This window comes from Amphibalanus amphitrite, unplaced genomic scaffold (assembly GCF_019059575.1).
Source record: "Amphibalanus amphitrite isolate SeventyFive unplaced genomic scaffold, NRLGWU_Aamphi_draft 000394F_arrow, whole genome shotgun sequence".
NCBI lineage: Eukaryota > Metazoa > Arthropoda > Thecostraca > Balanomorpha > Balanidae > Amphibalanus > Amphibalanus amphitrite.
The window spans coordinates 519,460-544,690 of record NW_024881888.1 but is presented as its reverse complement, the minus strand read 5'-3'; the positions used below and the strand labels follow the sequence as shown (position 1 = coordinate 544,690).

Sequence of the window (25,231 nt, the reverse complement as noted above, 5' to 3'; positions counted from 1 at the left end):
AGGGAGGGGCAGTCAGCCCATGGACCTCTGAACGGCTCAGTTTACCTATTGGTGGTTTTGCTTACCGTGTTAGGAATTAAGTAGCATGTGTACATAATTATTAACTTGGTGCCTATTTTGTCTTGAGCAGGTGTACGCCTGCGCATAAAATTATGTGCACCTACCTAAATATGTTCTATCGACATATATTAGTTATTTTTAGCGTTTTAATTAAACCGCTCACATCCCGTCTGTTCTCTCCGGCAGCGGACGGCGCTGTGTTTCGCCGACCAGTTTAACGGCGCCCAGGCCAACCCGTACCTGGTGCTGACGCAGACGGACGGCGAGGCGGTGGTGGTGCGCGGCGTGGGGGTCGGAGCGCTGGTCACCGGCGCCGCCGCGCTGCCGCTGCTGCTCAAACAGGGCGGGGACGTCAGCTGCTCGCTGGCCACCGTCGAGACGCTGGCCGCCGACGGAGCGTTCGACCTGTCGCAGGTCAGTGCGGGTCGCGGGACGACCAAAGTTCAGGGTATCGATAAGTAGAGTTTTTGTGTTTTTGTGGTAAATGTGTACTGCATATTGATTGCTTCTGTTTTATTTTGATGGCGTGCGTTGCGATTATTGATCAATTAATGCTTTTTAGCTTAAGATGGTTTAACATTTCAGTATAATTGTTTGAAAGCGTTCGGATAACAAATATACAGGGTGTCCCAGAAGTCTTGAAGCTTTTTTATTTTTGTCGTGTGACCTTGCTATGCCATTGATTAAGGCAAATGACGCCTCAAACGAAAGAGAATGAACTGAAGTTTTGTATTTTTATGCGTAGAGCACCACTTTAGTCAGGTGGCCCCCGTTGTGAGTCGCACAAGATTGAGCACGAGAGATCACGTTCTTCGCTGCCGCCAAAATCTCCCGGTTTGCGAAACACCGGTGTCGCCATGCCCGTTTCTGGTCAGCTTCAGAGCCTTATTTCATGAAGCGAGCCAGGAAACAGAGTATTGGATCTCGGAGAAAACATAAGCAACATAATGATTTACTGATCAGAAAGTCTCCTGACATGTTTGCACGCATCCTGCAAAAATAAGGCTCAGCTGCTTGAGCGCGCTAAGCAACAGCCCGTTGTAATCCTTTGATTCGTCGCATTATTATGGGGCTAAAACGAATATCAACCCGTCGCAAATATAACTATGTCGCTAATATTATGTCGCTCGCTTCAGGGAATAAGCCTCTGAAGCTGACAAGAAACGGGTATGGCGACACCGGTGTTTCGCAAACCGGGAGATCTTGGCGGCAGCGAAGAACGTGATCTCTCGTGCTCAATCTTGTGCGACTCACAACGGGGGCCACCTGACTAAAGTGGTGCTCTACGCATGAAAATACAAAATTTCAGTTCATTCTCTTTCGTTTGAGGCATGATTCGCCTTAATCGGTGGCATAGCAAGGTCACACGACAAAAATAAAAAAGCTTCAAGACTTCTGGGACACCCTGTACAAATATTTTGAAATGCTACACTTCCTCGAATTGCAAATTGCCTCTGTCGATTGCCACAGTAACCGTTTTTCTATAAAGCCCCACGCAAAGACGCTGACAGCGGCCCTCCCTCCATTTCAGACGGTGTACTCTGTGACTGTGCCGACGAGCTACTCCATCGGCGGCACGGGCACCGACATAGTCGGTATGAACCTGGCTCTAGACAGCCTGCCAAATGGGTGCTGCACCATCACCAGAATAGCCTAGCTAGCCTATCCTAGGGTATCGCTGTAGCATCGTTTAGTTTAGATGCACTGCCGTCTTTTTAGTTTGCTTTTTTGTTTGCATGAACTTTTCAGTGCTTTTGCATCTCTTATTTTGTTATTTGCTATTACTTTACTTACCTCTCCCCGTACCTACAGCTTGCCATGGCACGGATCACTGGAAAATTCAAAGCGGTGTTGTTATCGTGGCTCTGTCGTTCAGTCATGTGTTTCACGCGATGTCAGCTGGCGCGTCGGGTGGCCGGAACGACTGTGTGATTCGGCTGAAACCGTCCGGTTGGACCTGGAGACGTCTCTCAGAACGACATTCATTCCGGATCTGGAGCATCCGTCCCTGTCGTGTCAGGTCGGTGAAATCGTTAGAAATTGACGACAGAGAGTGTGCGGTTGCGACAGTGCAGAGGTCGCCAGGAATTAAACTGTTTTCGTTATTCGAGCCACCTGCAATAATGCGTTCGACTGGCGTATTCATTTGTCATGAAAAATTGCGTTCCATGTTCCTGCCACTTGAGACATACTCCAAGAAGTATGTAAAAATATATTTAAATAATCGTAGCACTCGTTGTTATAGAAAGGAGTGCCTAGTCGGCGACCAGAAACGAACATCATGGAGCGAGGATCATAGAAGGAAAAGTCATCGATAAGCGTCGGACATTAATATTGGTGTTATAATCGTATAAATACGGTAGCATATAGGAAGAATAACACCAGTTAACACCACAAGCCTGAACTCTGAAGCCACAACATTTGTACCGTCAATAAGCCGAATCCCTCATGCAAATCATTGTTAACCATCATGCTTTGCAACTGTTCACGGTTATCGTCAGTTGCATAAGGCTCAAATATTTTTATCCTTAGAAACATATCACCGTATGTTGGCAGAGCTGTCTCAGTCTCTGCTTATCAAATATGAAGTGTCTCAGGATTTGCGACTCGGCATGAAACATACAACATAAGAAGCATGCAACATGCGAACATCCGTGTCACAAAGTTGACTGTCAAATTATATGACATCACGTTCTACTATCCAACGCAACAAACTACCGCACACACCTTATGTCCTAGCGTCGTATTCTTATTCGTATTCAACACACCTTGCTTTTGGCCACTTAAACACAGAAAAGAGAACAGAGGTAGCACCAGAACACAAAAACACAGAACAACACATGGCGCTGGAGCACCAAATAGCACCATGAAGCAAAGCCCACGCCCACACTTTGCTCCCAGTTCCGGCACATGTGACTGACAGTTCGGAGACCACATGGGTGTCCCCAAGCACTGCAAATGAATGTATGTCGCTTCACTTTGTAGTCATAGTTTTCGTTCACCTCGCATCGTATCGCAGTAAAGTCACTCACTACCAGCTCGCGAGTTATGCGCTCACCGTCTCTCTTACGTTTCACCTCGCCGTTTGCGCTTCCTTTTGCTCTTTACTTCGCACTTACAGCCGCTCCTAATGCGGATATAGTCCAGCACCTTTGTACCGTTCACATTGTACACGGCGTACGAGTGTGAGTACTGCTGCACGCAGCGGTACCGGCGCCGGCGGCGGCGCTCCGCCAGCGAGTCCTCGTCGTCAGCACGCGCCCGGCACGAGCGCTCAAAGAACATCTGTCGGAACTTGTCGTCGGCGTACAGGATGCCCAGGCTGCCGTCACGGCGCGTGCCGGCGCGCGGGCTGGTGAGCTCCTCGCCGGCCGGACAGCAGACGGAGAAGCCGCCGCGCCGCGGGCTGTAGCGCCGCAGGGTGGCCAGACTGGCCTCCCGGTCGGCCTCTGGCGACTCGAGCTCGTCTGGCAGCGGCAGCGGCCCGTCAGAGGGCTCCGGGAGCCAGGTGTGCCGCGCGCTCCTCCGCCGGGGCGCCGGCCACCTGGTGGCACACAACCAACTGCGCTCAGTCAGGTGCTGAGGGTGCGCCGGGGTAAAGGTCGGTCCACACAGCACCCCGGGGCAGCGGCGCATTCGTACTTCCCACAGATTAGCAGCTTGGGTCATTGGGCGGCCGCCAGCCTCCGTGACGAAGCATTTGCAGAGTGTTACTGAGCAGTTTAGCAGGAAGGTGCGGACTCGTTCTATTTTTACCCGGCACTTGAGTTTGACTGGCCACGTCAGGTCGGCGCGGGGCTATATACACCCGGCGTTTTCCTGGGCTCACCTTCCATTGCTGATCTCTGGGAAGTCCGTCAGCTGAGGGTCGGAGGTGTCGATCGTGCCGTCCCAGTCGTCCGGGCTGGGCTGGTGCAGCCGGGCCGATCCCCACCGACCGCCGCTCCACAGTAGCGCGACCTGCAACCGGACAGACCGAAACACTCGGAACGAAGAGACGGTATCAAACCGACGGTCAATACCCTTCCTAATAAACTCATTTGCTTTTGTAGGGATGAGCGCAGACAAGTTGCTGCTCATTTTCTCCAAATTTTCCCTTGTCTTATTTGATCAGAACATTTCAAAGATTTTAGCGTCTTGAAAATGCATATTGTAAGTAAATGGAGGTGAGTTTATGCGTTATGCGTCTTCGATTGGTTTTCACTCACCACCACAAGAATCCCCAAGTCTCTAAACATAGTAAACTGGGCACTGGTATCCGCCTCTGGAAGCTCGCAGCCTTCCACAGCGAACTCTGGAAGAAAGAACAAGATAGTGAGCAGTTTTATACACTGAGACCGTGAAATCTTTTTTTTTTAACTCGAAGTATTTAACATGGTCAATCTCTACGACAGCCTGTGCACTAAAATTCTGCTTTCCTTGCATCGCTTGCATCGATCATAAGGCAGTGCCATTAGTGTATGTTGCATGTCCTTTTGTATTATGAATCTGGTTGCAGGGTCCGGCTGATGTCATGTGAAAGCCCGTCATGTTCACATATGATCCGACACTGTAGAACACACGCTATATAACCATAAAACAGATGTCATCTGCCAGCCCCGCCGGGGGGCTGTGATCACAGCCCTCGGCCGGCAGCGCGAGGGGACGTGGGGGACGGGACAGCGGTGCATCTCTGAGGTTACTTGGACTGGAGACATAGGGACCCGAGCATTCGTGCTTACCTGTACATGGTGGGTGGCCTGTGCAGATGGTCTCGATACCTCCTTGTCGGCTATCCGGGTAGCGTCACTGAAACTGTGAATTAATTGTGAATGAAAAGATCGGGAAATGTGCAATGGCATGCGCTGTCAGCAAACATCCATGCGATTCAATTATGGATGCCAATAATAGCGCCTACTAGCGATTTTTATAACACACACGGCTAATTGGCATCACATCGGTAGCATTTTCTGATACGTAAGGGAAGTTGGGGGAACGCCGAATACTTTTTTTCTGACGACCGTAGCACGCAAGGTAGGTAGACAACATAAGCTATTCTTGTTGGCGTCATTCGAGAGGCCAGTCTTTTGCCTTTCAAACATACCAGGCGCATTTGATGAATTCGCATACCGTTAAGCGCACAAACTAAAAATATCAAAGAAGTGACTTTTTCGGCGTTGCCCCAGACTGCGGGGAAAGCCGAAAATGGGAGAAATGATCTACGGGGAATGCCGACATTGATGTTTTGCCACTTTATCTCAAACTTTATCCAGAATTTATCAAAGCTGACACGCGTTTTAAGAGCTTGAGGACGCTTGGTGCACACTGGAAGTTATAATTGTGTGATATAATAAGAAAATGCCAGGTAAATAATTCCTTATAGGTAACAGGCCGTTGTGTCGGTTGAAAGTGTAATTTGTGTGACTAAAAATTCGCGTTGCTATTCTACAGCAGTAAAGTCCACGTAGCGTGCTTTAACGTGCGTAATTGCACGTTTTCGGCATTACCCCAGCCAGCCATACTTTCATTTGCAGGCCCATAACTTTTCAACGTGCCGTATAAATTTCAAATAGGCAGCACACTTATGCAAAGACATGCTGAAGATTACTTGACCGAATTGGCCAGACAAACGGTAGCATAATGAGTAAGAAATGCAGCTTCAAAGGCGCATGCCTACAAGGAACGCGTACCTTGAAAACGCTCTTGGCGCCCTCACAGCCGAAGTATTCCGAATGACGACTCGTAACAAACATGCGATAATTGTAGTCACTTAAGCTTCAGAGCATCACTGACAGGTGGCATCCATGTCTTACGGTTTTCGAAATATCTCGAATTTCGGCTTTGCCCCAACTCCGGCATTGCCCCAACTTCCCCTATCGTTAAATAATGCACAAAAAATAACTGATGTTCGCCTTGGATAACATTGCGATGTTTTACTTCTTTTCTTAGCCGTGGAATGCTTTTATTGAAACACATACGGGAACCTCTAGATCTGTTTTGACTGGCGCTTCTCATTTGACCTAATGTTTGTACAGCATGATGCAAGCAGGGGCGGATCCAAGGGGGGGGTCACATGGGTCATGGCCCCCCCCCCTTGAGGCCCGGGGGCCCAAAGACCTGCCAGGGGCACCACCGGCCTATCATGGGTATCACAGTCCTGACAGGGGCACCACAGGACCGCCAGGGGCACCACAGGCCTAGCAGGGACACCACGGGCCTGGTGCCCCTGGGCCCTGACAGGACTGTAACGCCCCTGACAAGCCTGAAGTGTCCCCGGTAGGCACGTGGTGCCCCTGACAGGCCTGAGGCGCCCCTGCAAGGGCGGTGGTGCCCCTGGCAGGCCTGTGGTGTCCATGGCAGGCCTGTGGTGCCCTTGCTAGGCCTCTGGTGCCCCTGACAGGCTTATAATGCCCCTGGAAGGACTGTGGTGCCCCTGGGCCCTGACAAGCCTGAGGTGCCCCTGACAGGCCAGTGGTGCCCTTGCTAGGCCTGTGGTGCCCCTGGCAGGCCTCTGGTGCCCCTGACAGGCTTGCGGTGCCCTTGGAAAGACTGTGGTGTCCCTGGGCCCTGACAAGCCTGAGGTGTCCCTGACAGGCCCGTGGTGCCCTTGTTAGGCCTGTGGTGCCCCTGGCAGGCCCCTGGTGCCCTTGCTAGGCCGCTGGTACCCCTGCGCCCGGAGAGGACTGGTGCCCCTGAAAAGTCTGAAGTGCCCCTCGGCAGGCCCGTGGTGCCCCTGACAGGCCCAAGGTGCCCCTGCGAGGCCGGTGGTGCCCCTGGCAGACCTCTGGTGCCCCTGGCAGGTCTGTGGCGCCCCTGGCAGACCTGTGTTGACTGGTACCCCTGCTAGGTCGCTGGTGCCCCTCACAGACCTGTGGTGCCCCTGGGCCTTGACAAGCCTGAGATGCCTGGCTATGACAGGCTCGTGGTGCCCCTGATAGACCAGTGGTGCCCTTGCTAGGCCTGTAGTGCCCCTGGCAGGCCTCTGGTGCCCCTGCTACCCCTGCGCCCGGAGAGGACTGTGGTGCCCCTGAAAAGCCTGAAGTGCCTCTCGACAGGCCCGTGGTGCCCCTGGGCCCTGACAGGCCCAAGTTACCCCTGCGAGGTCGGTGGTGCTCCTGGCAGACCTCTGGTGCCCCTTGCAGGTCTGTGGTGCCCCTGGCAGGCCTGTGTTGACTGGTGCCCCTGCTAGGCCGCTGGTGCCCCTCACAGGCCTGCGGTGCCCCTGGAAGGACTGTGGTGCCCCTGCCCCTAGGGGTGCTCATGGGCCCAACAGGTCCGTTGTGCCCCTGACAGGCCTGTCGTGTATACTTGCTAGACCTGTGGTGCCCCTACTTCCTGGCAGGCCTGTGGTGCCCCTGGCGGGCCTGTGGCGCCCCTACAAGGCCGTAGGTGCCCCTGAAAGGTTTGTGGTGTCCCTTAAAGGACTTTGGTGCCCCTGACAAGCCTGAAGTGTCAAGGACAGACCCTTTAGACGCCAGGGTCAAGTTCGTCGGACTGACAACGATTTGCTTACCTGATAACGTTCCTGGTAAGTACTCACTACTCAGCGTCCACAACATATATACACATAGCATCTATGCACATAGCACATTCATATATACTTGCTTACAATTGGTAAATGTGGTTGTGGCTAAGAGTTAAGATACTGACTAAAAATAAAAAAATAAAAAAACTGAAAATGGGGGCACCACCAAAATGAAGTGGACGAAATCCGTTGAGTTTTTAATTTTGGGTATAGGTAGGGGCACCACTTCGATTCATGACCCTCCCCTTGGAGTTTTCCTGGATCCGCCCCTGGATGCAAGCATGCGCCAAACTGTCTTAGAGGGGTCCGGGTCTATGAAATATGTATAGAAGCATGCATAATACATCTCCGCTGGCGGCGAACCGCTCTGACCGGCCGGCGGTGCCCTAACGGGCGCAAGGGGCGGATCACGGTACACCGCACCGCACTGCCTGCTATCGGCCCATTCTGAGCAGTGCAGGGCGGGTGGACACGACACCGCGTGGCTGCGGAGTCTGCCGAGAGGAACACGGCGGCGACAACTATCGAGAGCCCACAGCTCGGCTGCGCTGCTGGTATCCAGTCTTTAACCAACCCTAGTTCTTTCCTCAGTGGTCGTCTCGGTGGCCATTCGGGTAACAGTCCGTCCAGGTGCGATTCTGGACACCGCGATCCCGAACTGTGCCTTACGTTTTACCTCCCGAAACACTGTGCCTGGGCCTTTGGTACGTCCCAGGAACAGCACCTATCGCTCCCACTCATCGAACCTTATGCACCTACCCTCAGCTCCCGGGGACGGTGGTTGTCCCGCTGCGGTACGATTCTCTCGGGAACAGCGGGCTCTCCCGATTGACTCTCCTGATTGACTCCCGATGTGGCTCTCCCTCCGTGACTCTCCCGAAGTGATTCTGGACGGATGGAATGCGGCAGCGGTGCGCCACTGGCGTCGTGAACGACGAACACCGACTCGGCAGCGGAGGGCGTCAATCACCTGTCGTTGTCGTCGGCAAGAAGCGTCCCGCCTCGCTCAGGGAGACGTGTCCTCCGCCGGCCTCGCCCAGACACCGGCGTGGTACGCCTCAGTCCGCGCCGTCCAACATGAGATAAATATCGCTACAAAATACCGACCACGAAGAGATATCGTCGAACAGTCCGAAAAGAGACACCAAGTGACAGGTTCAGGGGCGTCTGGATGCCGGGTTAGGCTCTATTTGGTTGTGGGTCTAAGATGATTGACTCTATCTTCGATCGTCTCCCACCCATCGGCTTCCATTAGGGGCTCTAAGCCAAATGTGGCACAGCGCTGGAACCAGAACTGACGCTCGAGATGGTGTTTAATGTTTATGGACAGCGGCGGCTTTTGTGGTGCTCTTCTGACTAGGCTATCCAAGTAATTTAATGTCCGTTATGAATGGCCTGCTTGTTGATAAGCGTTTTGCTTCTGCTCTGAAAGAGTCCCGTTCCTTCTGGCTTCCTTTGACGTCGCATTCGTATCGCATATGCGTGCATTGTACAGTGTGCACCTCGATGCCCGAGAAGATCGTCCTGATCTGTTTCCAAAAGAATGAACTGCTGAATGAAAGTTGCCCCCAGAGGCGTCTGTTCTAGCGGTCTCTGCGGCTGTGTCCTACTCTCTGTTTTTGATGTTCACGGCATTCCCGTCCCTTAATTATCAACCATCGTGTAAGAGGGAACACTGGCATATGAGGGACGCATATCTTAGACCTCGTCGCACTGGCGGTTGCCAGTCGGATGGCATTGTTGGAATATTTTTGTAACTTGTGGTAGTTTCACACCTGTTCTTTTTTTCATCTTTGGCTATTTTTATTGATCATTTACATTTATATGACTGGACATATTTATCGATAGGCTGGTGGTCTATATTAGCGATAACGGTTATACGTTCCATGCTACGGATTGATAGACATTTTTAAGTTGGATTAACGTTCTGGTCTGTCAGCTTACCTACATGTTTTGTGAAAACGACATCTGGTCGAGACCTACATAATTCATGTGTAGTTACGTGGCTGTGATTGACGCCCAATGTAAACAATAGCATTGTGTTTTGGAAGCCGTGTCACATCACCGCTCGTTAAACCAAGCTTTCGATGAAATCACATGTGCCATGCTTTCTGTTGCTGACGCAAGATTGCTGGACATGGACTGATGTTTGTACGCGGCAATTCCGCCCCTCTGGTGGTGCTGTCAATCACAGAAGCTATTCAGCGCTACCAACAGCGGACATCATATGACCAGAAGGCAGAAATTCCACTGCAAACATTCCAGCGCAAACCACAGGGCCAGGTGGCATTACGGTCACCACTGTGCGGGCCAGTCCCTTCGGTGTTTTTAGAGCCTTGCCTTCGACCTTCGCATGGCACCTAACTGAGCTCAGAAGCTCTTCGCACGAACATGCTGAAGTTAATGCGACTGGACGGAAATGTAGCTTATTTAATCAGTTCTCATGTCCAGTGATATGATATTATATAGGCATTCTGTAGAATCTCTGGTATATTGCCTAACATATGCAGTATGCACATCATTTAGGTTATTAATCATATAGTTTTTCATTGGGCACTGTCTAAATAAAACAGCGCACATGTTTAATTGTTCCTAGCGGATCTTTGCACTTAATTCGCCGAGGCTTGTCACAGAAATGGCTGGAAATGCCTATCTGTAAGAATCTTGGAATTTGGAAATGCCTACGTCAACAGGTAGTACCTATTGAACAGTCACACCCTTCTTCTTAAACTGAGTTATTATCTTCATTGTATTGAAGAAGTTGACGGTTTGCTGGAGGTCTCTGAGCAGAGTATGATTAGGTGCTGCATATCTGATGACGCAAGATCATTGTTTTTGCGAGAAATATAACGAGCATTGTATCAGAGATGAAAATAAATCTTGACGGCGTCATGATGTATTATCATGGAAGAATAAATGCCAACAAATAAGGCACTGCTGATGAGGACCAAAGGTCAAAAGTGAAAAGGAAGTGTTATGTTCACATGTGACCTGACGACATTGACTTTTACACAGCATAACGGCATGGTATCACATAATGTGACTTCGTCTATTATTGGGTTGTTGACGGTATAAGGAAAAAAATACAAATACTCATAATTGCTCGTCATCGTCCTCCTTTTGTCCATTTATCCTTGCGTAGTCTCTCATAAAACACTTAAGTAAATTATTCCATCCTTATCGGGATGCTGGGTCAGTGCGTCGGGTAAGGGTTACGCAGTGAACTGGTTTACTGCAGCGTGATGAAGCGGCTGAAATCGTACACCTGAGTCAGTAACACCTGAGCTCACAGACCAGCATTGCCGCTAGTTCCACAAAGAGAATGCTACTGAGCTGCATGCCGTGATCAGCCGGTTGAAGACATGTTTCTAGGGCATACTGCAAATGTTTTTGTCAAGAGGATAAATCGCTTTTGTCAAAAGGATAAGCTGCAATGAAAGTTGAACGGCTCGGCAAGCCACATACTTCCGGTTTTCGTATCTCCGCGACTTAATTTTACCGCTATGTTTACTTCTGCTGTTTCATTTTACTGGTATTGTTACAGTGCTTAAGTTTACATCGTTGATGTTACTGTCGCTAGTATTGTAAAGTATATAGTTTTGCTAATTGCAGTCTCATGAATTGGTGCTACTGTCGTGTGTTATATTGTCGTCTAAGTCGTTACTGTTTTGTGCATTGCTGCAGTCTCTCAATTGTTAGTCTCGTGTGAACTATTGCAGTCTCCTTCATCTGTTAGCGTCGTGATTACTGCTGCGGTTTCATTTCAGTGGTGATACTGTCTTGTGTACTACTGCAGTCTCCACGCCATAGTGCTAGTGTAGTGTGTCCTGTTGCAGTCTGTATGTCCCTTGCTTAGTGCTGTGTGTGCCGTGTTGGTCTCCATATCCCGCTGTGGTAGTGTGGTGTTTGCTGTTGCAGTCTCCATATTCTGTGGAGCTGGTGGTGTGTGTTCTGTTGCAGTCTCCCTGTCCCTTGTTTAGTGCCGTGTGCACAGTTGTAGTCTCCATGTCCCGCCATGTTAGTGTGGTGTAAGCTGCTGCAGTCTCCATATTCTGTGGAGCTGGTGGTGTGTGTTCTGTTGCAGTCTGCTTTCCGTGGTGTTAGTGCCGGGTGTACTGTTGCAGTCTCCACGTTCCGTGGTTAGCGTCTTGTTTAATGTTTACCGCTGCGGCCATGTCAATGGTGATAGTGTCGTGTATACTATTGCTTGCAGTCTGTGATAGATTGTGCTAGTGTCGTGCTCTACTGCAGTCTCCTTCAATTGATGCTACTGTCGTATGTACTGTTATTATAGTCTCCCTGAGCTGTTAGCGTCGTGTGCTCTATGGCAGTCTCCCTCAGTTGATGTTATAGTGATGTGTACTGCTGTAGTCTCCCTCAAATGGTATTGCCGTCGTGTGTGTTCAGGGGCCGGGAACGATTTTCAAGTTGGGGGGCGAGCCTAAAATACCTGACATGATGCATATGAAACAGTGGCGTAGCTAGGGGTCTAAGGGGACACGTACCCCCCCCCCTCCATCGGGTTCAAAGGGACCTTCGGGTCCGAGGGGCCCTGCGGCGCCATTTGACCGCTGAAGGTCAAACCGCTGACGCCCCATGGGGCTCGTTAGAGCACCACATGGGCCCTAAATAGCCACATAAGATCTCCATAAGGGCCCCACGCCGGCTTCTGAGCGCCTCTTGCGCCTTTGGGCACCTCGGTGGTCTCCAAAGGCCCGTTACTGGCCTCTGAGAGTCCTTACCGGCCTATGAGGGGCCAGTTCTAGGGGCATTTCCCGCCTGTGATGGTCCCACACTTATTTTTCTGAGGGCCCCATAACGGCAACTATGGGGCCCTCATCGGCGCCTATGAGGGGCCAGGGCCCACACCGGTGTCTCTGAGGGTTTCACACCCCCAACTCTGAGTGCCTACACCGAACCTATTAAAATTAAGCCCTGTATCGGCGGCTCTGAGGACCCAACCAACACCTGTGCATCTGAAGGCCACCCACTGGTGACTTTTGAGGGTCCCACACCGATGAGTCTGAGGGCCCCACCGGCGTCTGACAGTACCATGCCGGTCTCTAAGGACCCCACAGGACTTCTTCTGCCGGCCTAAGGACCCCTTGCCGGTCACTGAGACCCCCTGCCGGCTTGTAGAGAGTTCGCGTCAGCAGCTCTAAAGCCCCCACACCCGTCTGTAACGGCTCCACACCAGCGTCTATGAGGGCCCACAGCAACGCCTGTAAGGACCCTCATCGGCGCCTCTGAGAGAATCACACTAGCACCTCTGAGCGCCCACACCGGCACCTCCATGACGGCCCCACACTGGTGCCTCTAAAGGCCCCTTACCGGCGGCTCTGAGCGCCCTACGCCGGTGATTCTGAGGGTGCTGCCGATAACCGAAGACACCATACAAGCCCTTAGTGTCGCTGAGCTTTAATCCCATACCGGCCCTCTAATGTATCCCATGCATCCCATCCCATACCGAGGGCGCCACGTCAGTGCACTCATTGCCCCACACCCCTCCCTCACACCCGGAGCGGGTAAACTGTGTTATACCTATAGCAACGATTTTACCACCATTGTACGTTATGCATTTCTCAAAGTTGACTCAAAATGGTCCAGTATAAAACTGGCCTGCCAAGCTTATGGCCAAGGTCAGGCCCAAATCAAAGCGGGATGACAATAGCAGATGTCAAATCGGTACTGTAGGTATCAGCAGAAACCATTCAGATGGCAAGAAAAATGCCGTGTGTTGATGTTTAGATGTATAAAGGAAACAAGAAGGAAAGAAGTCCGGAAAAGGGAGGAAAGACCTTTTCTCGCTGCCTCAATGTTGAGGGGGCGCCGCCCCCTCGGCTCCCAAGTTGGGGGGGGGGGGGCAAGCGCCCCCGCTGCCCCCCCTGTTCCCGGGTCTATGTTTGTGTTCTGTTGCAGTCTCCTTCAATTAGTGCTGCCGTCCTGTGTACTGTTGCACTTTGCAGTCTCCCTCAATTGGTGCTGCCGCATTGTGTTCTACTGCAGTCTCCCTCAATTGGTGTTGCTGTCCTGTGGTACTATTGCAGTCTCGCTATCCTTGGTGTTATTGTTTTGTGCATTGCTGAAGTCTCTGTTGGTGCTACTGTCTTGTGATAGTATTGCAGTCTCCCTTTGTTGGTGCTACTGTCGTGTGAACTATTGCAGTCGCTCGAAGTTGGTGCTGCCGCCGTGTGTAATATCACAGTCTCTCTAACTGTGTGTTACTGTCGTGTGCAATGTTGCAGTCTCTAATCTGGTGCTACAGCAGTCTCTTTGCATCTGTTTGCTGAAAATCAAGCGTAAGCTGCAAAACCACCACTACCACAAGCTATTCAATGACGTCCGCCTTATCAAACAACCATTCCCTGGTCCGAGATCAATCGAGGTAGCCGCTTTCACAAATGATCGTCTTCCCCATCTCAGCCCAAGTCTCAGACCACGGTAGCCTCCGTTACTGATGGGTCGGCTGATCTCGGTCTGCGGCACCGCTGGTCCCGTCGTCTCCAGCAGTCTCTCAGCGCCAGTGGAAGGCTCAGAGCGGCTGACAGAGCCACGCCGGCCGATCCATCGTCGTCACTGCGCCGCCATCGAAACAATGCGCCAGTCGCGGCGTCACATTTACATCGTGCCGCGCTCGGCCGGTGATGGGAGAGCATCGGGACCGTCCCCGAGATACCCATCAGCGTCCCGGGGCCTCCGCGCGCGGCGGACGGGGCTGCCGGTGTACGGACCATTCGTTGATGTCAGGGAGCTGCGCGGTGCCGGTGCTCGGCGTCCTGAATAAGTGACAGCCAGTTATTTAGAGAGGGATAGGTTGGATGCTTCTGACCGTGGGAAATTCCCGCTGGGTGACGTCGACACTGCGGCTCTATTGAATACAAAACGTGGTGCGTGGTAAACGTTGAGATTCTTATCATAGGGTCATGGTCTATGAGCAATGAGCTGTTTGAATTTGAGAATAACTACATATTTCTGAAGCTCGCAATCATGCACAATCGTATGTAATTGCGATGATAGGTGATCTCGATCATATGAAAGTGACATGCAGCATGTACAGGGTTGGGCAGATAAATTGGGACAAATTTCAACTTCCTCTAAAACGACTATTTTTTGAGTGATTAAGATAATTTTTGAACGTAAATATAGGCTAATGAATACTTTTCGATGTTATGCAGGTTGCGTTGTAGTTTTGAATCGGCTGATCACAGAACGTGGGCTTAAGCAAGTCACTATCAACTTAGTCCGCGCCCACATGCATGCCAATACTCTAATTATGCCCCATCAAATGGCTGAAAGTAGTGTGTATCGAACAGACGTAAACGTTGGAGGAAGAGAAGATGTTGACTCATCCTTACATACTTATTGCATTGACACCGGCCGCTCCCCCGGTTTACCAGGGGGGCTAAAAGGCAAAATTCAGTTAAATCAGAGGATCCTCGCGAAAACAGTGGCGCGAGCTTACAACGAAGGTAGCCGCGCCATGAGAAAGCGATATACCAGCACCTCAAACATGTACTCTTATGCATTGATGCATATCGACCTGTTAACATAGATGTTGAAGCAGCTGTGACGATAAAAAGATTGTTTCCTCTTGAAGGGCTTTGGAGAAGCGAGCAAGCACGTGCAGGTCTTTTTCGACGATGGTATCCCCATAACCGAACATATGAACAACCGCAAACACCATGAAACATCGCAACCAGCCCAGAAGACGTGATCTTAGTTCCAAAAAGCATGCAGCAGACCTCGGTGATGGCATTCCACTCGGTGACTTCTGACGGCCACGTGGGGCCCCCTTATTTTACGGAATCGGGAGGAGGTTCGCCCTTACAGCGTACCTAACCATTATTCCGGCAGTTCGAATCAACAAGATGGAAGAAGGCATCATCCTGCATGGAGTGATGCTCTTCGAGGAGTCAGCTCCCCGGCATACAGTAAATTAAATACAAAATCTCCTGAAACGGAGGATCCCGGAAACTGTACCCAAGGCTAAATGGCCCCTCCCTCATTAAACCTCAGCCCACACAAGTTCTGGTTGCTGGGGCGTTTTTGCGGCCGAGTCTAACGAACGTCCCCATGTGACTGTGGTGAGTCTCAGCAGTGCCAGTTGGCTACAATTACGAGCCATTTCAGAAGGGAGTCAGGGGCGTAACTTTTTGGTTTTCGTTGGGGGGGCAACGCTGTCGGGGGCGCCTTTTTAAGGGCATGGGGGCGCCTCCCCGTGACTGACTAGAAATAAGTCTTATTTCAGTTTACGGCAGCATTTTTTTACCATAGCACTTTGTTTTTGTGCCGTCGTGTTTTGGCACGTTATGTTGCAGTTTTTTCTGAAATAGCGCGCCAAAAGCGCGGAATTATTTTGTAACCAAATACATTTTGAAAGCACTTTGGGGACCAGAGACCGGGGGCGGGTAGTGGAATTGGGGACCAGGGTAGTGACGCCTTATTAAACAACGCATATGGTAGTTCTTCTAAAGAAACGAGACGAACTGATGAATTGACAAAAAGAAAAGAAAAAACAACTGATAAAAAGGCGAGATTAAAGAAACAAATCTGTAGAACTTCACCCCACGCAGAAGCAAGGGACGTTTTTACGCCTCCCCTTTTAACCCGCGCCCTGCTGGGGGGGGGGGTGTTTGAACACCCCCCCTGTGGTTTTTCGCGAATATCTCAAAAACGGCGGCGCGGAGCGCCGCCGTTTTTGGTACACCTTATCATACATCAATTCTACACATGTTGTGAAAATTTCAGACCAAGGTCATTCAAGGTCAGGTCACCAGGTCACTTGAAGTGACCTCACCTCATAAAAAGTTTCAATGTCTGTCATAGCTACACCGAGTGACCGATCGCTTTGAAACTTTCAGCGGTTGCTAAGAGCAATAACATGTACAAAATGTATATCTCAGAATTTTGATATCGATGACCTAAGGTCAGGTCAATTTTGCGACCTCCCCATTATAAGTCAATGGGAGAAAATTGAAATGCGCCTCTTTTGGACGGAAGACATTATAAACACTCCCAAACACCGAATTACAAGTGGTGTAGACACACTAAACATGAAAATGGTGTCCGTGACCCTTGTTTGTGCCCTGAGGTCATCTTAGGTCACGAATGGTATCTAACAGTTTTTCGCAAATAACTTTTGATAGAGGCATGCCAGAGCGACGAAAACGCCTTATATGTGTTCAGCTCGACGATGCGGATCGACTGATATGCAACATGACCCTTTCCGGTCAGGTCATGACCTTGACCTGAGGTCAAATTTTCAAGTTGACCTTTCAAGGTCAAGTTATAGTTCATTCGATGCGTCTTGACGAGAGGAACACGATGCCGGTAAAAGTAAGCTCGTACAAGGCTTGGGTCAAAAGTTATTGCAGAAAAACTGTTTCCAAAAAAATCGGCTATTTTTGCAGTTTTTGCCCCCTGCAGGCAAAACCGTTGACGTTAGGTCAAATCTGAGAGAATTACTCAGAAAGGGCGTTAATAGGGCTATCGAATGCACTTTTCCGCGGCGCTGTAGCTCTATTGGTTCCCGAGTTATGCGTAGGCTTCTTGGAAATTTTCGACATTCGACCTGGAAATCGGCGAAATTTTGCCTTCAATGACCTCTGGTGACCTGACCTTTGACCTGACCAAAAAATTGACCGAAGTGATTTCGTCATTATTTTTTACGCTCTTTCGAACGCCGCCTTCCGCGTATCGCTACGTGGCCCAGGAGCCGAGTTACAAGGGGGGGTGTTCAAACACCCCCCCAGCAGGGCGTGGCCAAATCCAGGACCCCCAGCCGGGCGCGGGTTAAGTTAAGAACACACTTCATACTGCATCTTTTCCGCACGTGTTCTACAGAACACGTGGAAGCAAACCAGAAGAAGCAAACCAGTGGCAAAAATTTGCCCTCATCGAAAAAAAAAAAATAAAAAATTCCCCCCCCCCCCCGCCCGCGTCGGGCCGGGGGGGGGGAGTGAACACCTCCCCTGCGGTTTTTCGCAGATATCTCAAAACTCCGCGCCGCCGTTTTTGGCACACCTGTTCATGCATCTTTTTTTTACACATGTGCAAATTTCAGACCCAGAGCTCTCAAGGTCAGGTCACCAGGTCACGTCAAAAGACCTCACCTCAGAAAAAAGTTGCAATCCTCGTCATAGCTACACCGACTGAACGATCGCCTTGAAACTTTCAGCGATTGATAAGAGTAACAGTATGTCTAAAATGTTTATCTCGGAATTTTGACATCAGTGACCTATGGTCAGGTCAATTTGCGACCTCTCCATTATAAGTCAATGGGAGAAAATTAAAATGAGCCTTTTTTTGGACGAATGGTATTTAGAACCCTCTCAAACATCGTTTCATAGGTAAACATGATACACTGAATCGGAAAAAATGCACCTGTGACCCCTCTGTGTGCCCTTGAGGTCATCTCAGGTCATAGACGGTCACCACCAGTTTTTTGGCTGTAACTTTTGATAAAGGCGTGCTAGAGCGATGAAAACACTTCAGATGTATTTAGCTCGACGATACGGATCGACTGACATGCAACATGACCCTTTTCGGTCAGGTTATGACCTTGACCTGAGGTCAAATTTTAAAAATGACCTTTCAAGGTCAAAAAATAGTTCATTCGACGCGTCTCGACGAGAGGAACATGATGCTGCCAAAAGTAATGTCGTGGCACTCTTAAGTCAAAAGTTATTGCCGAAAAACAGTTTTCGTGAAAACTGCTATTTTACAGTTTTTGCCCTTTGGACATAGGCGTAGGAACAGGGGGGGCCAGGTGGGCAAGTGCCCACCCACTTTTCGAGGTGGGGGGGCCAACCATGTGTTTTGGCCCACCCACTTTTTACTCGAGGCCCCTCGTCTCGATTTGAGAGGACGTCGTCACCTTCCAGAATAAACAAACTCGGTAAAAATAAGTTCCACGAATCCCCATGCACGGACTCCAAGGGGCCGTGATGGATCCAAGGAGGCCCTCTGTTCATACTTGTCAGTCGAAGCCCCTGAGACTGATGGCCTGAGAGGCCCTAGTGGATCTGAGGAGGCCCCAATATCCACACTGGTCTGGGGAGGCCCCTGACACTGGCGGTCTGGGAGGCCCCTGTATCCACACTAGTCAGAGGTCTGAGACTGGTGGTCTGGGAGGCCCCCTACCCTCACTAGTCAGAGGAGGCCCCCTCTATCCTCAATAGTCAGAAGAGGCCCCTGTGACTGATGGTCTGGGAGGCCTATCCATCTACGCTGTAGTCAGAGGCCCCTCAGACTGATGACCTTTACAATCACACCAGACAGAAGAGGCCCATGAGACTGATAGACTGAAAGGCCCTTCTATTCATACTGGCCACAGGAGACCCCCAAAACTTTCGGTCTGGGAGGTCCCTCAATCCGGCACCAGTCAGAAGAGTCCCCTGAGACTGATGGCCTGGGAAGCCTTTATATTCACACTAGGCAGAGGAGGCCCCTGAGACTGATGGTATGAGAGGCCCTCATATTTACACCAGTCAGAAGAGGCCCCCGAGGCTGATGGCTGTGAGGCCCTTCTGTTCATAAAACTGGCCACTGGAGGCCCCTGAAACCGGTGGTCTGGGAGGGCCCTCTATCCACACTAGTCAGAAGAGGCCCCTGAGACCGCTGGTCTGAGAGGCTCTTATATTCATACTGGCCACAAGAGGCCCCTGAGACTGATAGTCAGAGAGGTCCACTCCTAATGAATCTGAGGGGGCCCTCTATCCACATTTGCACTTTTCTAGGGAGGCCCCCGAGACTGATGGTCTGAGAGGCCCTTTTATTTATACTGTCCACAGGAGCCCCCTGAGATTAATGGTCTGAGAGGCTCTTCTATTTATACTAACCAGAGGAGGCCCCTAGGATTGATGGTCTAACAGGCCCTTCTATTTATACTAGCCAGAGGAGGCCCATGAGACTGATGGTCTGAGAGGCCCTTCTATTCAAACTAGGCAGATGAGGCCCCTGAGAATGATAGTCCGAAGAGCCATGCGGCGGCAACTGGCCGTGGCCATATTTCGGATCGGTAGGGCCCCACAGAGCTCATGAGAGCACCTCAAAGGCTCCTAAGTAGACACGCTTATCCCCATAAGGGTGCCACGCCGGCTTCTGAAGGCTCCTTGTAGGCATCTAAGGGCCCTTTCCGGCCTCCAACGGCTCCACCCGCCTGTGATGGCTCCACACCAGTGTTTATGAGTGCCACACAGCGGCGCCTTTGAGGGTCATACTAGTGTCTCTTAGGGCCATATATCGGTGGCTCTGGGGGCCCCACACCGGCGCCTCTGTGGGCCACCACACCTGTGCATCTCAAGGCTCTATAGGTACTTACATCTGAGGGACCTACACCGACACCTCTGAGGGCCCCACACCAGTATCTCCGAGCTCTGAAGGCCCCACACCGGTGACTCTGAGGACTCATCGGCTCCTGAGAGCACCATGTTGATGTTTTACGGCTCCCCACAAGGCCACTGAAGGCACCACACAAGCTCTCACTTAGCGCTGATGTCCATGTACCGGCCTCTGAGGGATTTAAGCCAGCGCATTCATAGCTCCACACCAGCAATTGTAAGGGCTTCACACTGAAGCATCTGAGGGTTCCACACCGGTGTCTCTAAGGGCTACATACCGGCATCTCTGAGGGCCCCATACCGGCGTCTCCGAGGGTCCACATCTGGCGGGCACCCATCAGCGACTGAAGGTCCCACACTGTAGACTCCGAGAGCCCCATCTGCGTCTGGGAGCACCATGCCGTCTCTAAGAATCACAGCGGCTCCTCCGTACGAAAGATGGGCGTCCGCATGCCAAAAGGGAGCGGTTCTGAGACAGTAGGGCACCTACGTGCAATAGAGGGGCGCCTATGATGCCCATAGGGGCGCCTAAATGCGAAAGAGGGGCGCCTGTGAGGCCTACATATATGGGCGTCCACATGCAATAGGGGTCTGCAATGCAATTGATCAATGCCATGGGGGTGCATTCATAACAAACAGGGGCGCCGGCATGGCAAAGAGAGGCGCCTTCAGGCTTCAAGTGTCCATAAAAGAGAGACGCCTATGATAAGCGCACATTGTATGCGACTGTGGGACATATAGGGATGTCTCTGATGACTATACATAGGGCGCTTATATGCCAAAGAGGGCGCCTATGAAGCTAATGGGGGCACCTGGGAAACGAGGAAGACATTTGTGTAAGGGTTTTCAGGGGTCATGCGCCGTTTGCGGCATATAGTTTCTAAAAAAAAAAATCGGAGGGGGAATAAGTTTTAAAAATGGTGCGGACTTTCCGCTCTGTTCGCTTAAGCGGTTACGCCCCTGGGTTCATCTGCCCGATCTCAGAAGCTAGATTTGGAGGTCATACCTACTTGAAAGCAGCCAGCAGGACGAGGCAAAAGTTGGAGGCCCCTGAAAATAGGAGGCCCCCTGGAAAAGGAGGCCCCTTGACAGGGTGGCCCACCCACTTTTCATGACGTTCCTACGCCCGTGCCTTTGGAGGCTAAACCGTTGACCTTAGGTCAAATCTGAGAACAATGGTCAGAAAGGTCTGTAAAAGGGCTATCGAATGCGCTTTTCCGCGGCGCTGTAGCTCTATTGGTCCCGAGTTAGCCGTTGCAGTTTCCAAAATTGTTGAAATGGCCTACATTTGACCTTCGATGACCTCAGGCGACCTGACCTTTGACCTGACCCAAAAAATGACCGAAGTGTTTCCGTCATTATTTTTGACGCTCTTTCGAATGATGCTTACTGCGTGTCGCTACGTGGCCCAGGAGCCGAGTTAGACCAGACACCCCCCTCACCGCCCGGCGCGGAAGTCGCGGAGCACCAGCCCGGCGCGGGTTAATCCCAGGCTGAGAGCGTTCAAGCTTAGGTCACCCATATACCTCTGTATACCGAGACATGCAGAAGTCTGTGGCTCACCAGGTGATATCAAGTTATCACGAAATGATAGGTACAAATTACTCCTGCTTTGATCTAGAGGTGGCAAAACGTGAAAATTTTGGGAACCAGACTCGAACCAGACCCGGCTGGACATTTCTGGAACCAGTCGGACCCGGTCTAAGTTGGAATCGGAACCAGTTGGACCCGTTCCCCAAAAGTCAATTACCTAATACAAACCGTTTGTAGAAATCATTAATTGCATCGTGTAAAACAGCCCTTTTCCCACTGATAATACTTATGAACTACAGTGTGCAAAGGAACATACATGAGCAAATGTTTTCTTTCCATTCACTTCATATTTTGCAATCATATGTAGTGTCCACTACCTATGTATGGCTTATGGTAGGACCCGGTTGGACCCGCCAGAAAATTTCCAGGAACCGGTCCGGACCCATATGGGTCCAGACCGGTTCTTTTGACCGGGTCCTCGGGTCCACATTTTGCCACCCTTTGAACAAAAAAGATGATGTAGGATACCAGTATAGTCAGAGGAGCGCTAACATTGGCTCGATGGGTGCTATGAACCGTTGGGACGCTACGCCAAGCAAGAGTGGCGCTTTAACAGCAGGGATACCATAACACACAAGGCCCTGTGGGACGATTACATTGACTCAAGGGGCGCCCTTTAGAATCGGTGCGACACCGTGCAGAGGGCGCCATTCTTAACCACATCAATTTTAATAATCACTGCAGATGGCCTCCAAACTGTCTCGAGGGGTGCCTTCAGGAACCGATGGAACAGCCACCGAAATAGGGGCGCCGCTCTAGCTGCAGTGATGAAATAAGGTATTGACCGCATTGACCAGAGGAGCGCTTCATGTGGCTAAAGGGGCGCGTTGGTACACTGGTGGGGCGCCACCCCATGCCCAGCGAGGGGCGTCGTACTTAGCAAGGAAATTATGTAAGTCAGAGGAGCGCGAACTTCGGCTCGAGGGGCGCTTGTATGAACCGTTGAGGCGCTAACCTAGCTAAGTGTGCCGTTTTAGCAGCAGGGATGCCATAACACACTATAGCGTGCTATGGTATCTAGGCCCTCTAGCCTCCCCCCCCTCCCCGAGGAGCGATGATTATGACTCAAGGAGCGCCCTTAAGAATTGGTAGGCCACATACATTTCATTACTCAGTGCAGAGGGGCGCCAAAACGGGTACGAGGGCCTTCAGGAGCCAATGGGGCAGTCTACGGACTGGGGGCGCTGTTCTAGCAACAATGATGATAAGGTATTGGCCAGAGGGGCGCTTCATCCACCTGAAGGGTCACATTGATAAACGGATGGGGCGCCGCTCTGCATGCGGGGGCATTAGTTATTAGCAAAACAGATGACATAAGACGTGCGTGTTGTCAGAGGGGCACCACTTTGGCTCGAGGGGCGCTTTTTAACCAATGGGGCACGCTATTTAGCTAAGTTTTTACTTGCCGCAAGCGGCGCACCATCCCTGAGGAACGTTACACAAACGACTGACGACTCTCTCGACATGGGCATCAGAGGTGCCCCTATAGACCTCACAGGCGTCTCTAATTCCCATTGAGGCGCCCCTTTGGGCTTCAACTGGAGCTCCTCTTTCTATGGGCCTCGGAGGCGCCCCCATTTGGCATGCAGTCTCCCCTCTTTCGTATTGGGGCGCCATTATGGCCTTAATGGGCGCCCCTTTTTCATGTGGGCGCCCCCTATACTATAGACCTCAGAGGCACCCCGAAGGGCCTCAGAGGCCAATAAGGTGCCCCTCTTTCGCATGCAGGCGCCCCTGTGGCCATCTCAGGCGCCCGTGTTTTGCATTGAGGCGCCCCTGAGGACTTCATGGGCGCCCCTCTTTCGCATGCAGGCGCCCCCACGGCCTCAGAGGTTCCCCTCTCACGCATCCCATTTCCATATAGGCGATGGCGCCCCCTTGAAAGATGGCGCACGCGCTCCTATGACGCCGCTGGCCCGTGAGGGCGCCTTTCGGGCCTGGGGGCGCCCACCAAGGTTGGGGGGGCAAACGGAATGTTGGGGTGGCAAAATTTCAAGTTGGGGGGGCACCTGCCTCCCCAAAAGTATACAAAGTTACGCCCCTGGAAGGGAGATCTCGCCGCGCGTGCGGCCAGTCCAGGCACCGATAAAGACTGATGCAGGTGGACCACAGTGATCATATTTGGTGATAAATGTGTAAAATTGGTGTGACAATATGTGATCCAAATTTGAAATGCCTACGTTTACAAATTTCTAAGCTACGGCGTTCTGAATGCAAATATGTATTTTGTCCCAATTTATCTGCCCAACCCTGTATGTTTCAGCTACTGCAAGATTTTCTCACAATACGTATCTACAGTTCCAAAGAGCTAAATGCAACAGAAATGCCAAAAATAGTTATTTGTTATACCTAGGCGTTTCTATTTTCTTGTAAAGCCAGGGATTTAATTAACTCGTTAATTAGATCCGGTACGGTAGTAATTTAACAACAATAATGTTCTCACTTCTCTTAGTGCATAGTTAGTTCTTACTGCTGCCACCATCTGGGTTTGTTGATTAAACACGATATCAATGTGCGATTATTACCGGACCGAATTAATTGGATAACACAGATATCGTCTCTCCCCGAAAGGCGTCCATGTGCCGGTTACATAACAGTGTGGATGGCGGTGCTACGCTTCAATAAGCGGCTAGCGAGGTTAGACATATTGCAATGTTTCAACTCAATTTAACTCCATTGCATATGCACAACAAATATTTCTTCTTGTAAAGCGATCACCCAGCCGTGCTATGACGGCTCCGAGGCTCACCTGTCTGTGGTGTCCGATGGCGTCGTCTCTGCTGTCGCGGCGTGGCCATGCCGGGCTGTTGGGCCCGGTCCCCGTGCTCCCGAACTAGTGACGGAGACGGCGGGAGTCGTGCGGCCGACCTGGCGCCGGAGACAGCACGGGAGCCGTACGGCCGACCTGGTGCCGGAGACAGCGCGACGCGTCTCTCTGGTGGCGGACCTTTCACCGCGCGCCGAGCGGACCGTCTGAGCGGGCCCCGGCGCCCGGCCCGGACCGACTGTCCCGGCCGGACACCGTGCCCCTCTCTGCCTGGCCGACACCACGCCCTCCCACCGCCTCTCCGACAACGTCTCCTGGCTCTCCCATTTGTCGACGATAGCCATTATATGGCAGCGGTTCTCTGTAATGCCCAGAAATGACTAGATTACGAATCGACAGTGTATGTAACTCCCTAAGATGTCAATAAATGGTATGGGCTTTGTCACTCGGTTTATTTTGCACCGGCAGCTGAGGTGCTGACTCAATCTGACAGGGCTGAGGTGATCCTGTGGAGGTGTCAGTGAGCTAGTTACGCTAGTTTCTGCCAAATAAGGGTGCCCGCCGGCAAGTCGCGTCACATAAATATACTGAGAACACTGCAGCAACTGCATCACGCTGACGGAAATGCCTGTTCACTCTACGCCCCGCAGCTTCCAATATAGCCCAGTGATAGTATTCTCGGGCGAAGTCTTCACGTCGGCGAACCATTCGACGTCATCGATTCATGACGAATGTCAAATCGTAGGCATATATAAAACACGCAGTAGGCTTATGTAGTGACTTGATTTAGGCGAATGTCATTAATGCCAAGTGAGTTTTGTGAAGATACAATAGTAGTTAGGCACATACATTTGGATCGTTCGGGCAGGGGCGCGGGAACTACGTTCAGACTGGGGGGGGGGGGGGGGCTCACCATAATAGAGATCAACCTAGCGTACACCCATATCTAGTTTTCTCACCGGTTTT

At 51.2% G+C, this 25,231-nt stretch overlaps 2 protein-coding genes across 3 annotated transcripts in view; one reads left to right on the top strand and one right to left on the bottom strand.

Moving 5' to 3' along the window:
* Window positions 1-25,231, top strand: part of LOC122390383 (KRR1 small subunit processome component homolog) — a 37,165-nt gene that overhangs the window by 5,758 nt on the left and 6,176 nt on the right. Inside the window, exons 3-4 of the mRNA XM_043383278.1 lie at window positions 247-474; window positions 1,592-1,655. The gene's annotated coding sequence lies outside the window, so the exon portion shown is untranslated. The remainder of the gene's footprint in view (window positions 1-246; window positions 475-1,591; window positions 1,656-25,231) is intronic.
* On the bottom strand, window positions 2,258-24,528 carry LOC122390384. 2 transcript variants are annotated; one of them, XM_043383281.1, is made up of 5 exons: window positions 24,248-24,528; window positions 4,782-4,854; window positions 4,269-4,354; window positions 3,890-4,020; window positions 2,258-3,622 (listed from the first exon to the last, which is right to left on the bottom strand). In XM_043383281.1, the coding sequence occupies exons 3-5, from the start codon at window positions 4,296-4,298 to the stop codon at window positions 3,127-3,129; spliced, it is 657 nt and encodes a 218-aa protein (XP_043239216.1). In that variant the 5' UTR covers window positions 4,299-4,354; window positions 4,782-4,854; window positions 24,248-24,528; the 3' UTR covers window positions 2,258-3,126. The 2 variants fall into 2 exon arrangements, with proteins under 2 accessions (XP_043239216.1, XP_043239217.1); XM_043383282.1 differs by having other exon boundaries at window positions 2,258-3,604; window positions 24,248-24,513.

Excerpts from the sequence above, each read along its gene's own strand:
- LOC122390384 (XM_043383281.1), bottom strand. The coding sequence starts at position 4,298 with ATGTTTAGAGACTTGGGGATTCTTGTGGTG. Across the intron at positions 4,021-4,268 it reads ACTTGGGGATTCTTGTGGTG|GTCGCGCTACTGTGGAGCGG; the intron begins GTGAGTGAAAAC and ends GTCCGGTTGCAG. Across the intron at positions 3,623-3,889 it reads CCAGAGATCAGCAATGGAAG|TTGGTTGTGTGCCACCAGGT; the intron begins GTGAGCCCAGGA and ends GACTGAGCGCAG.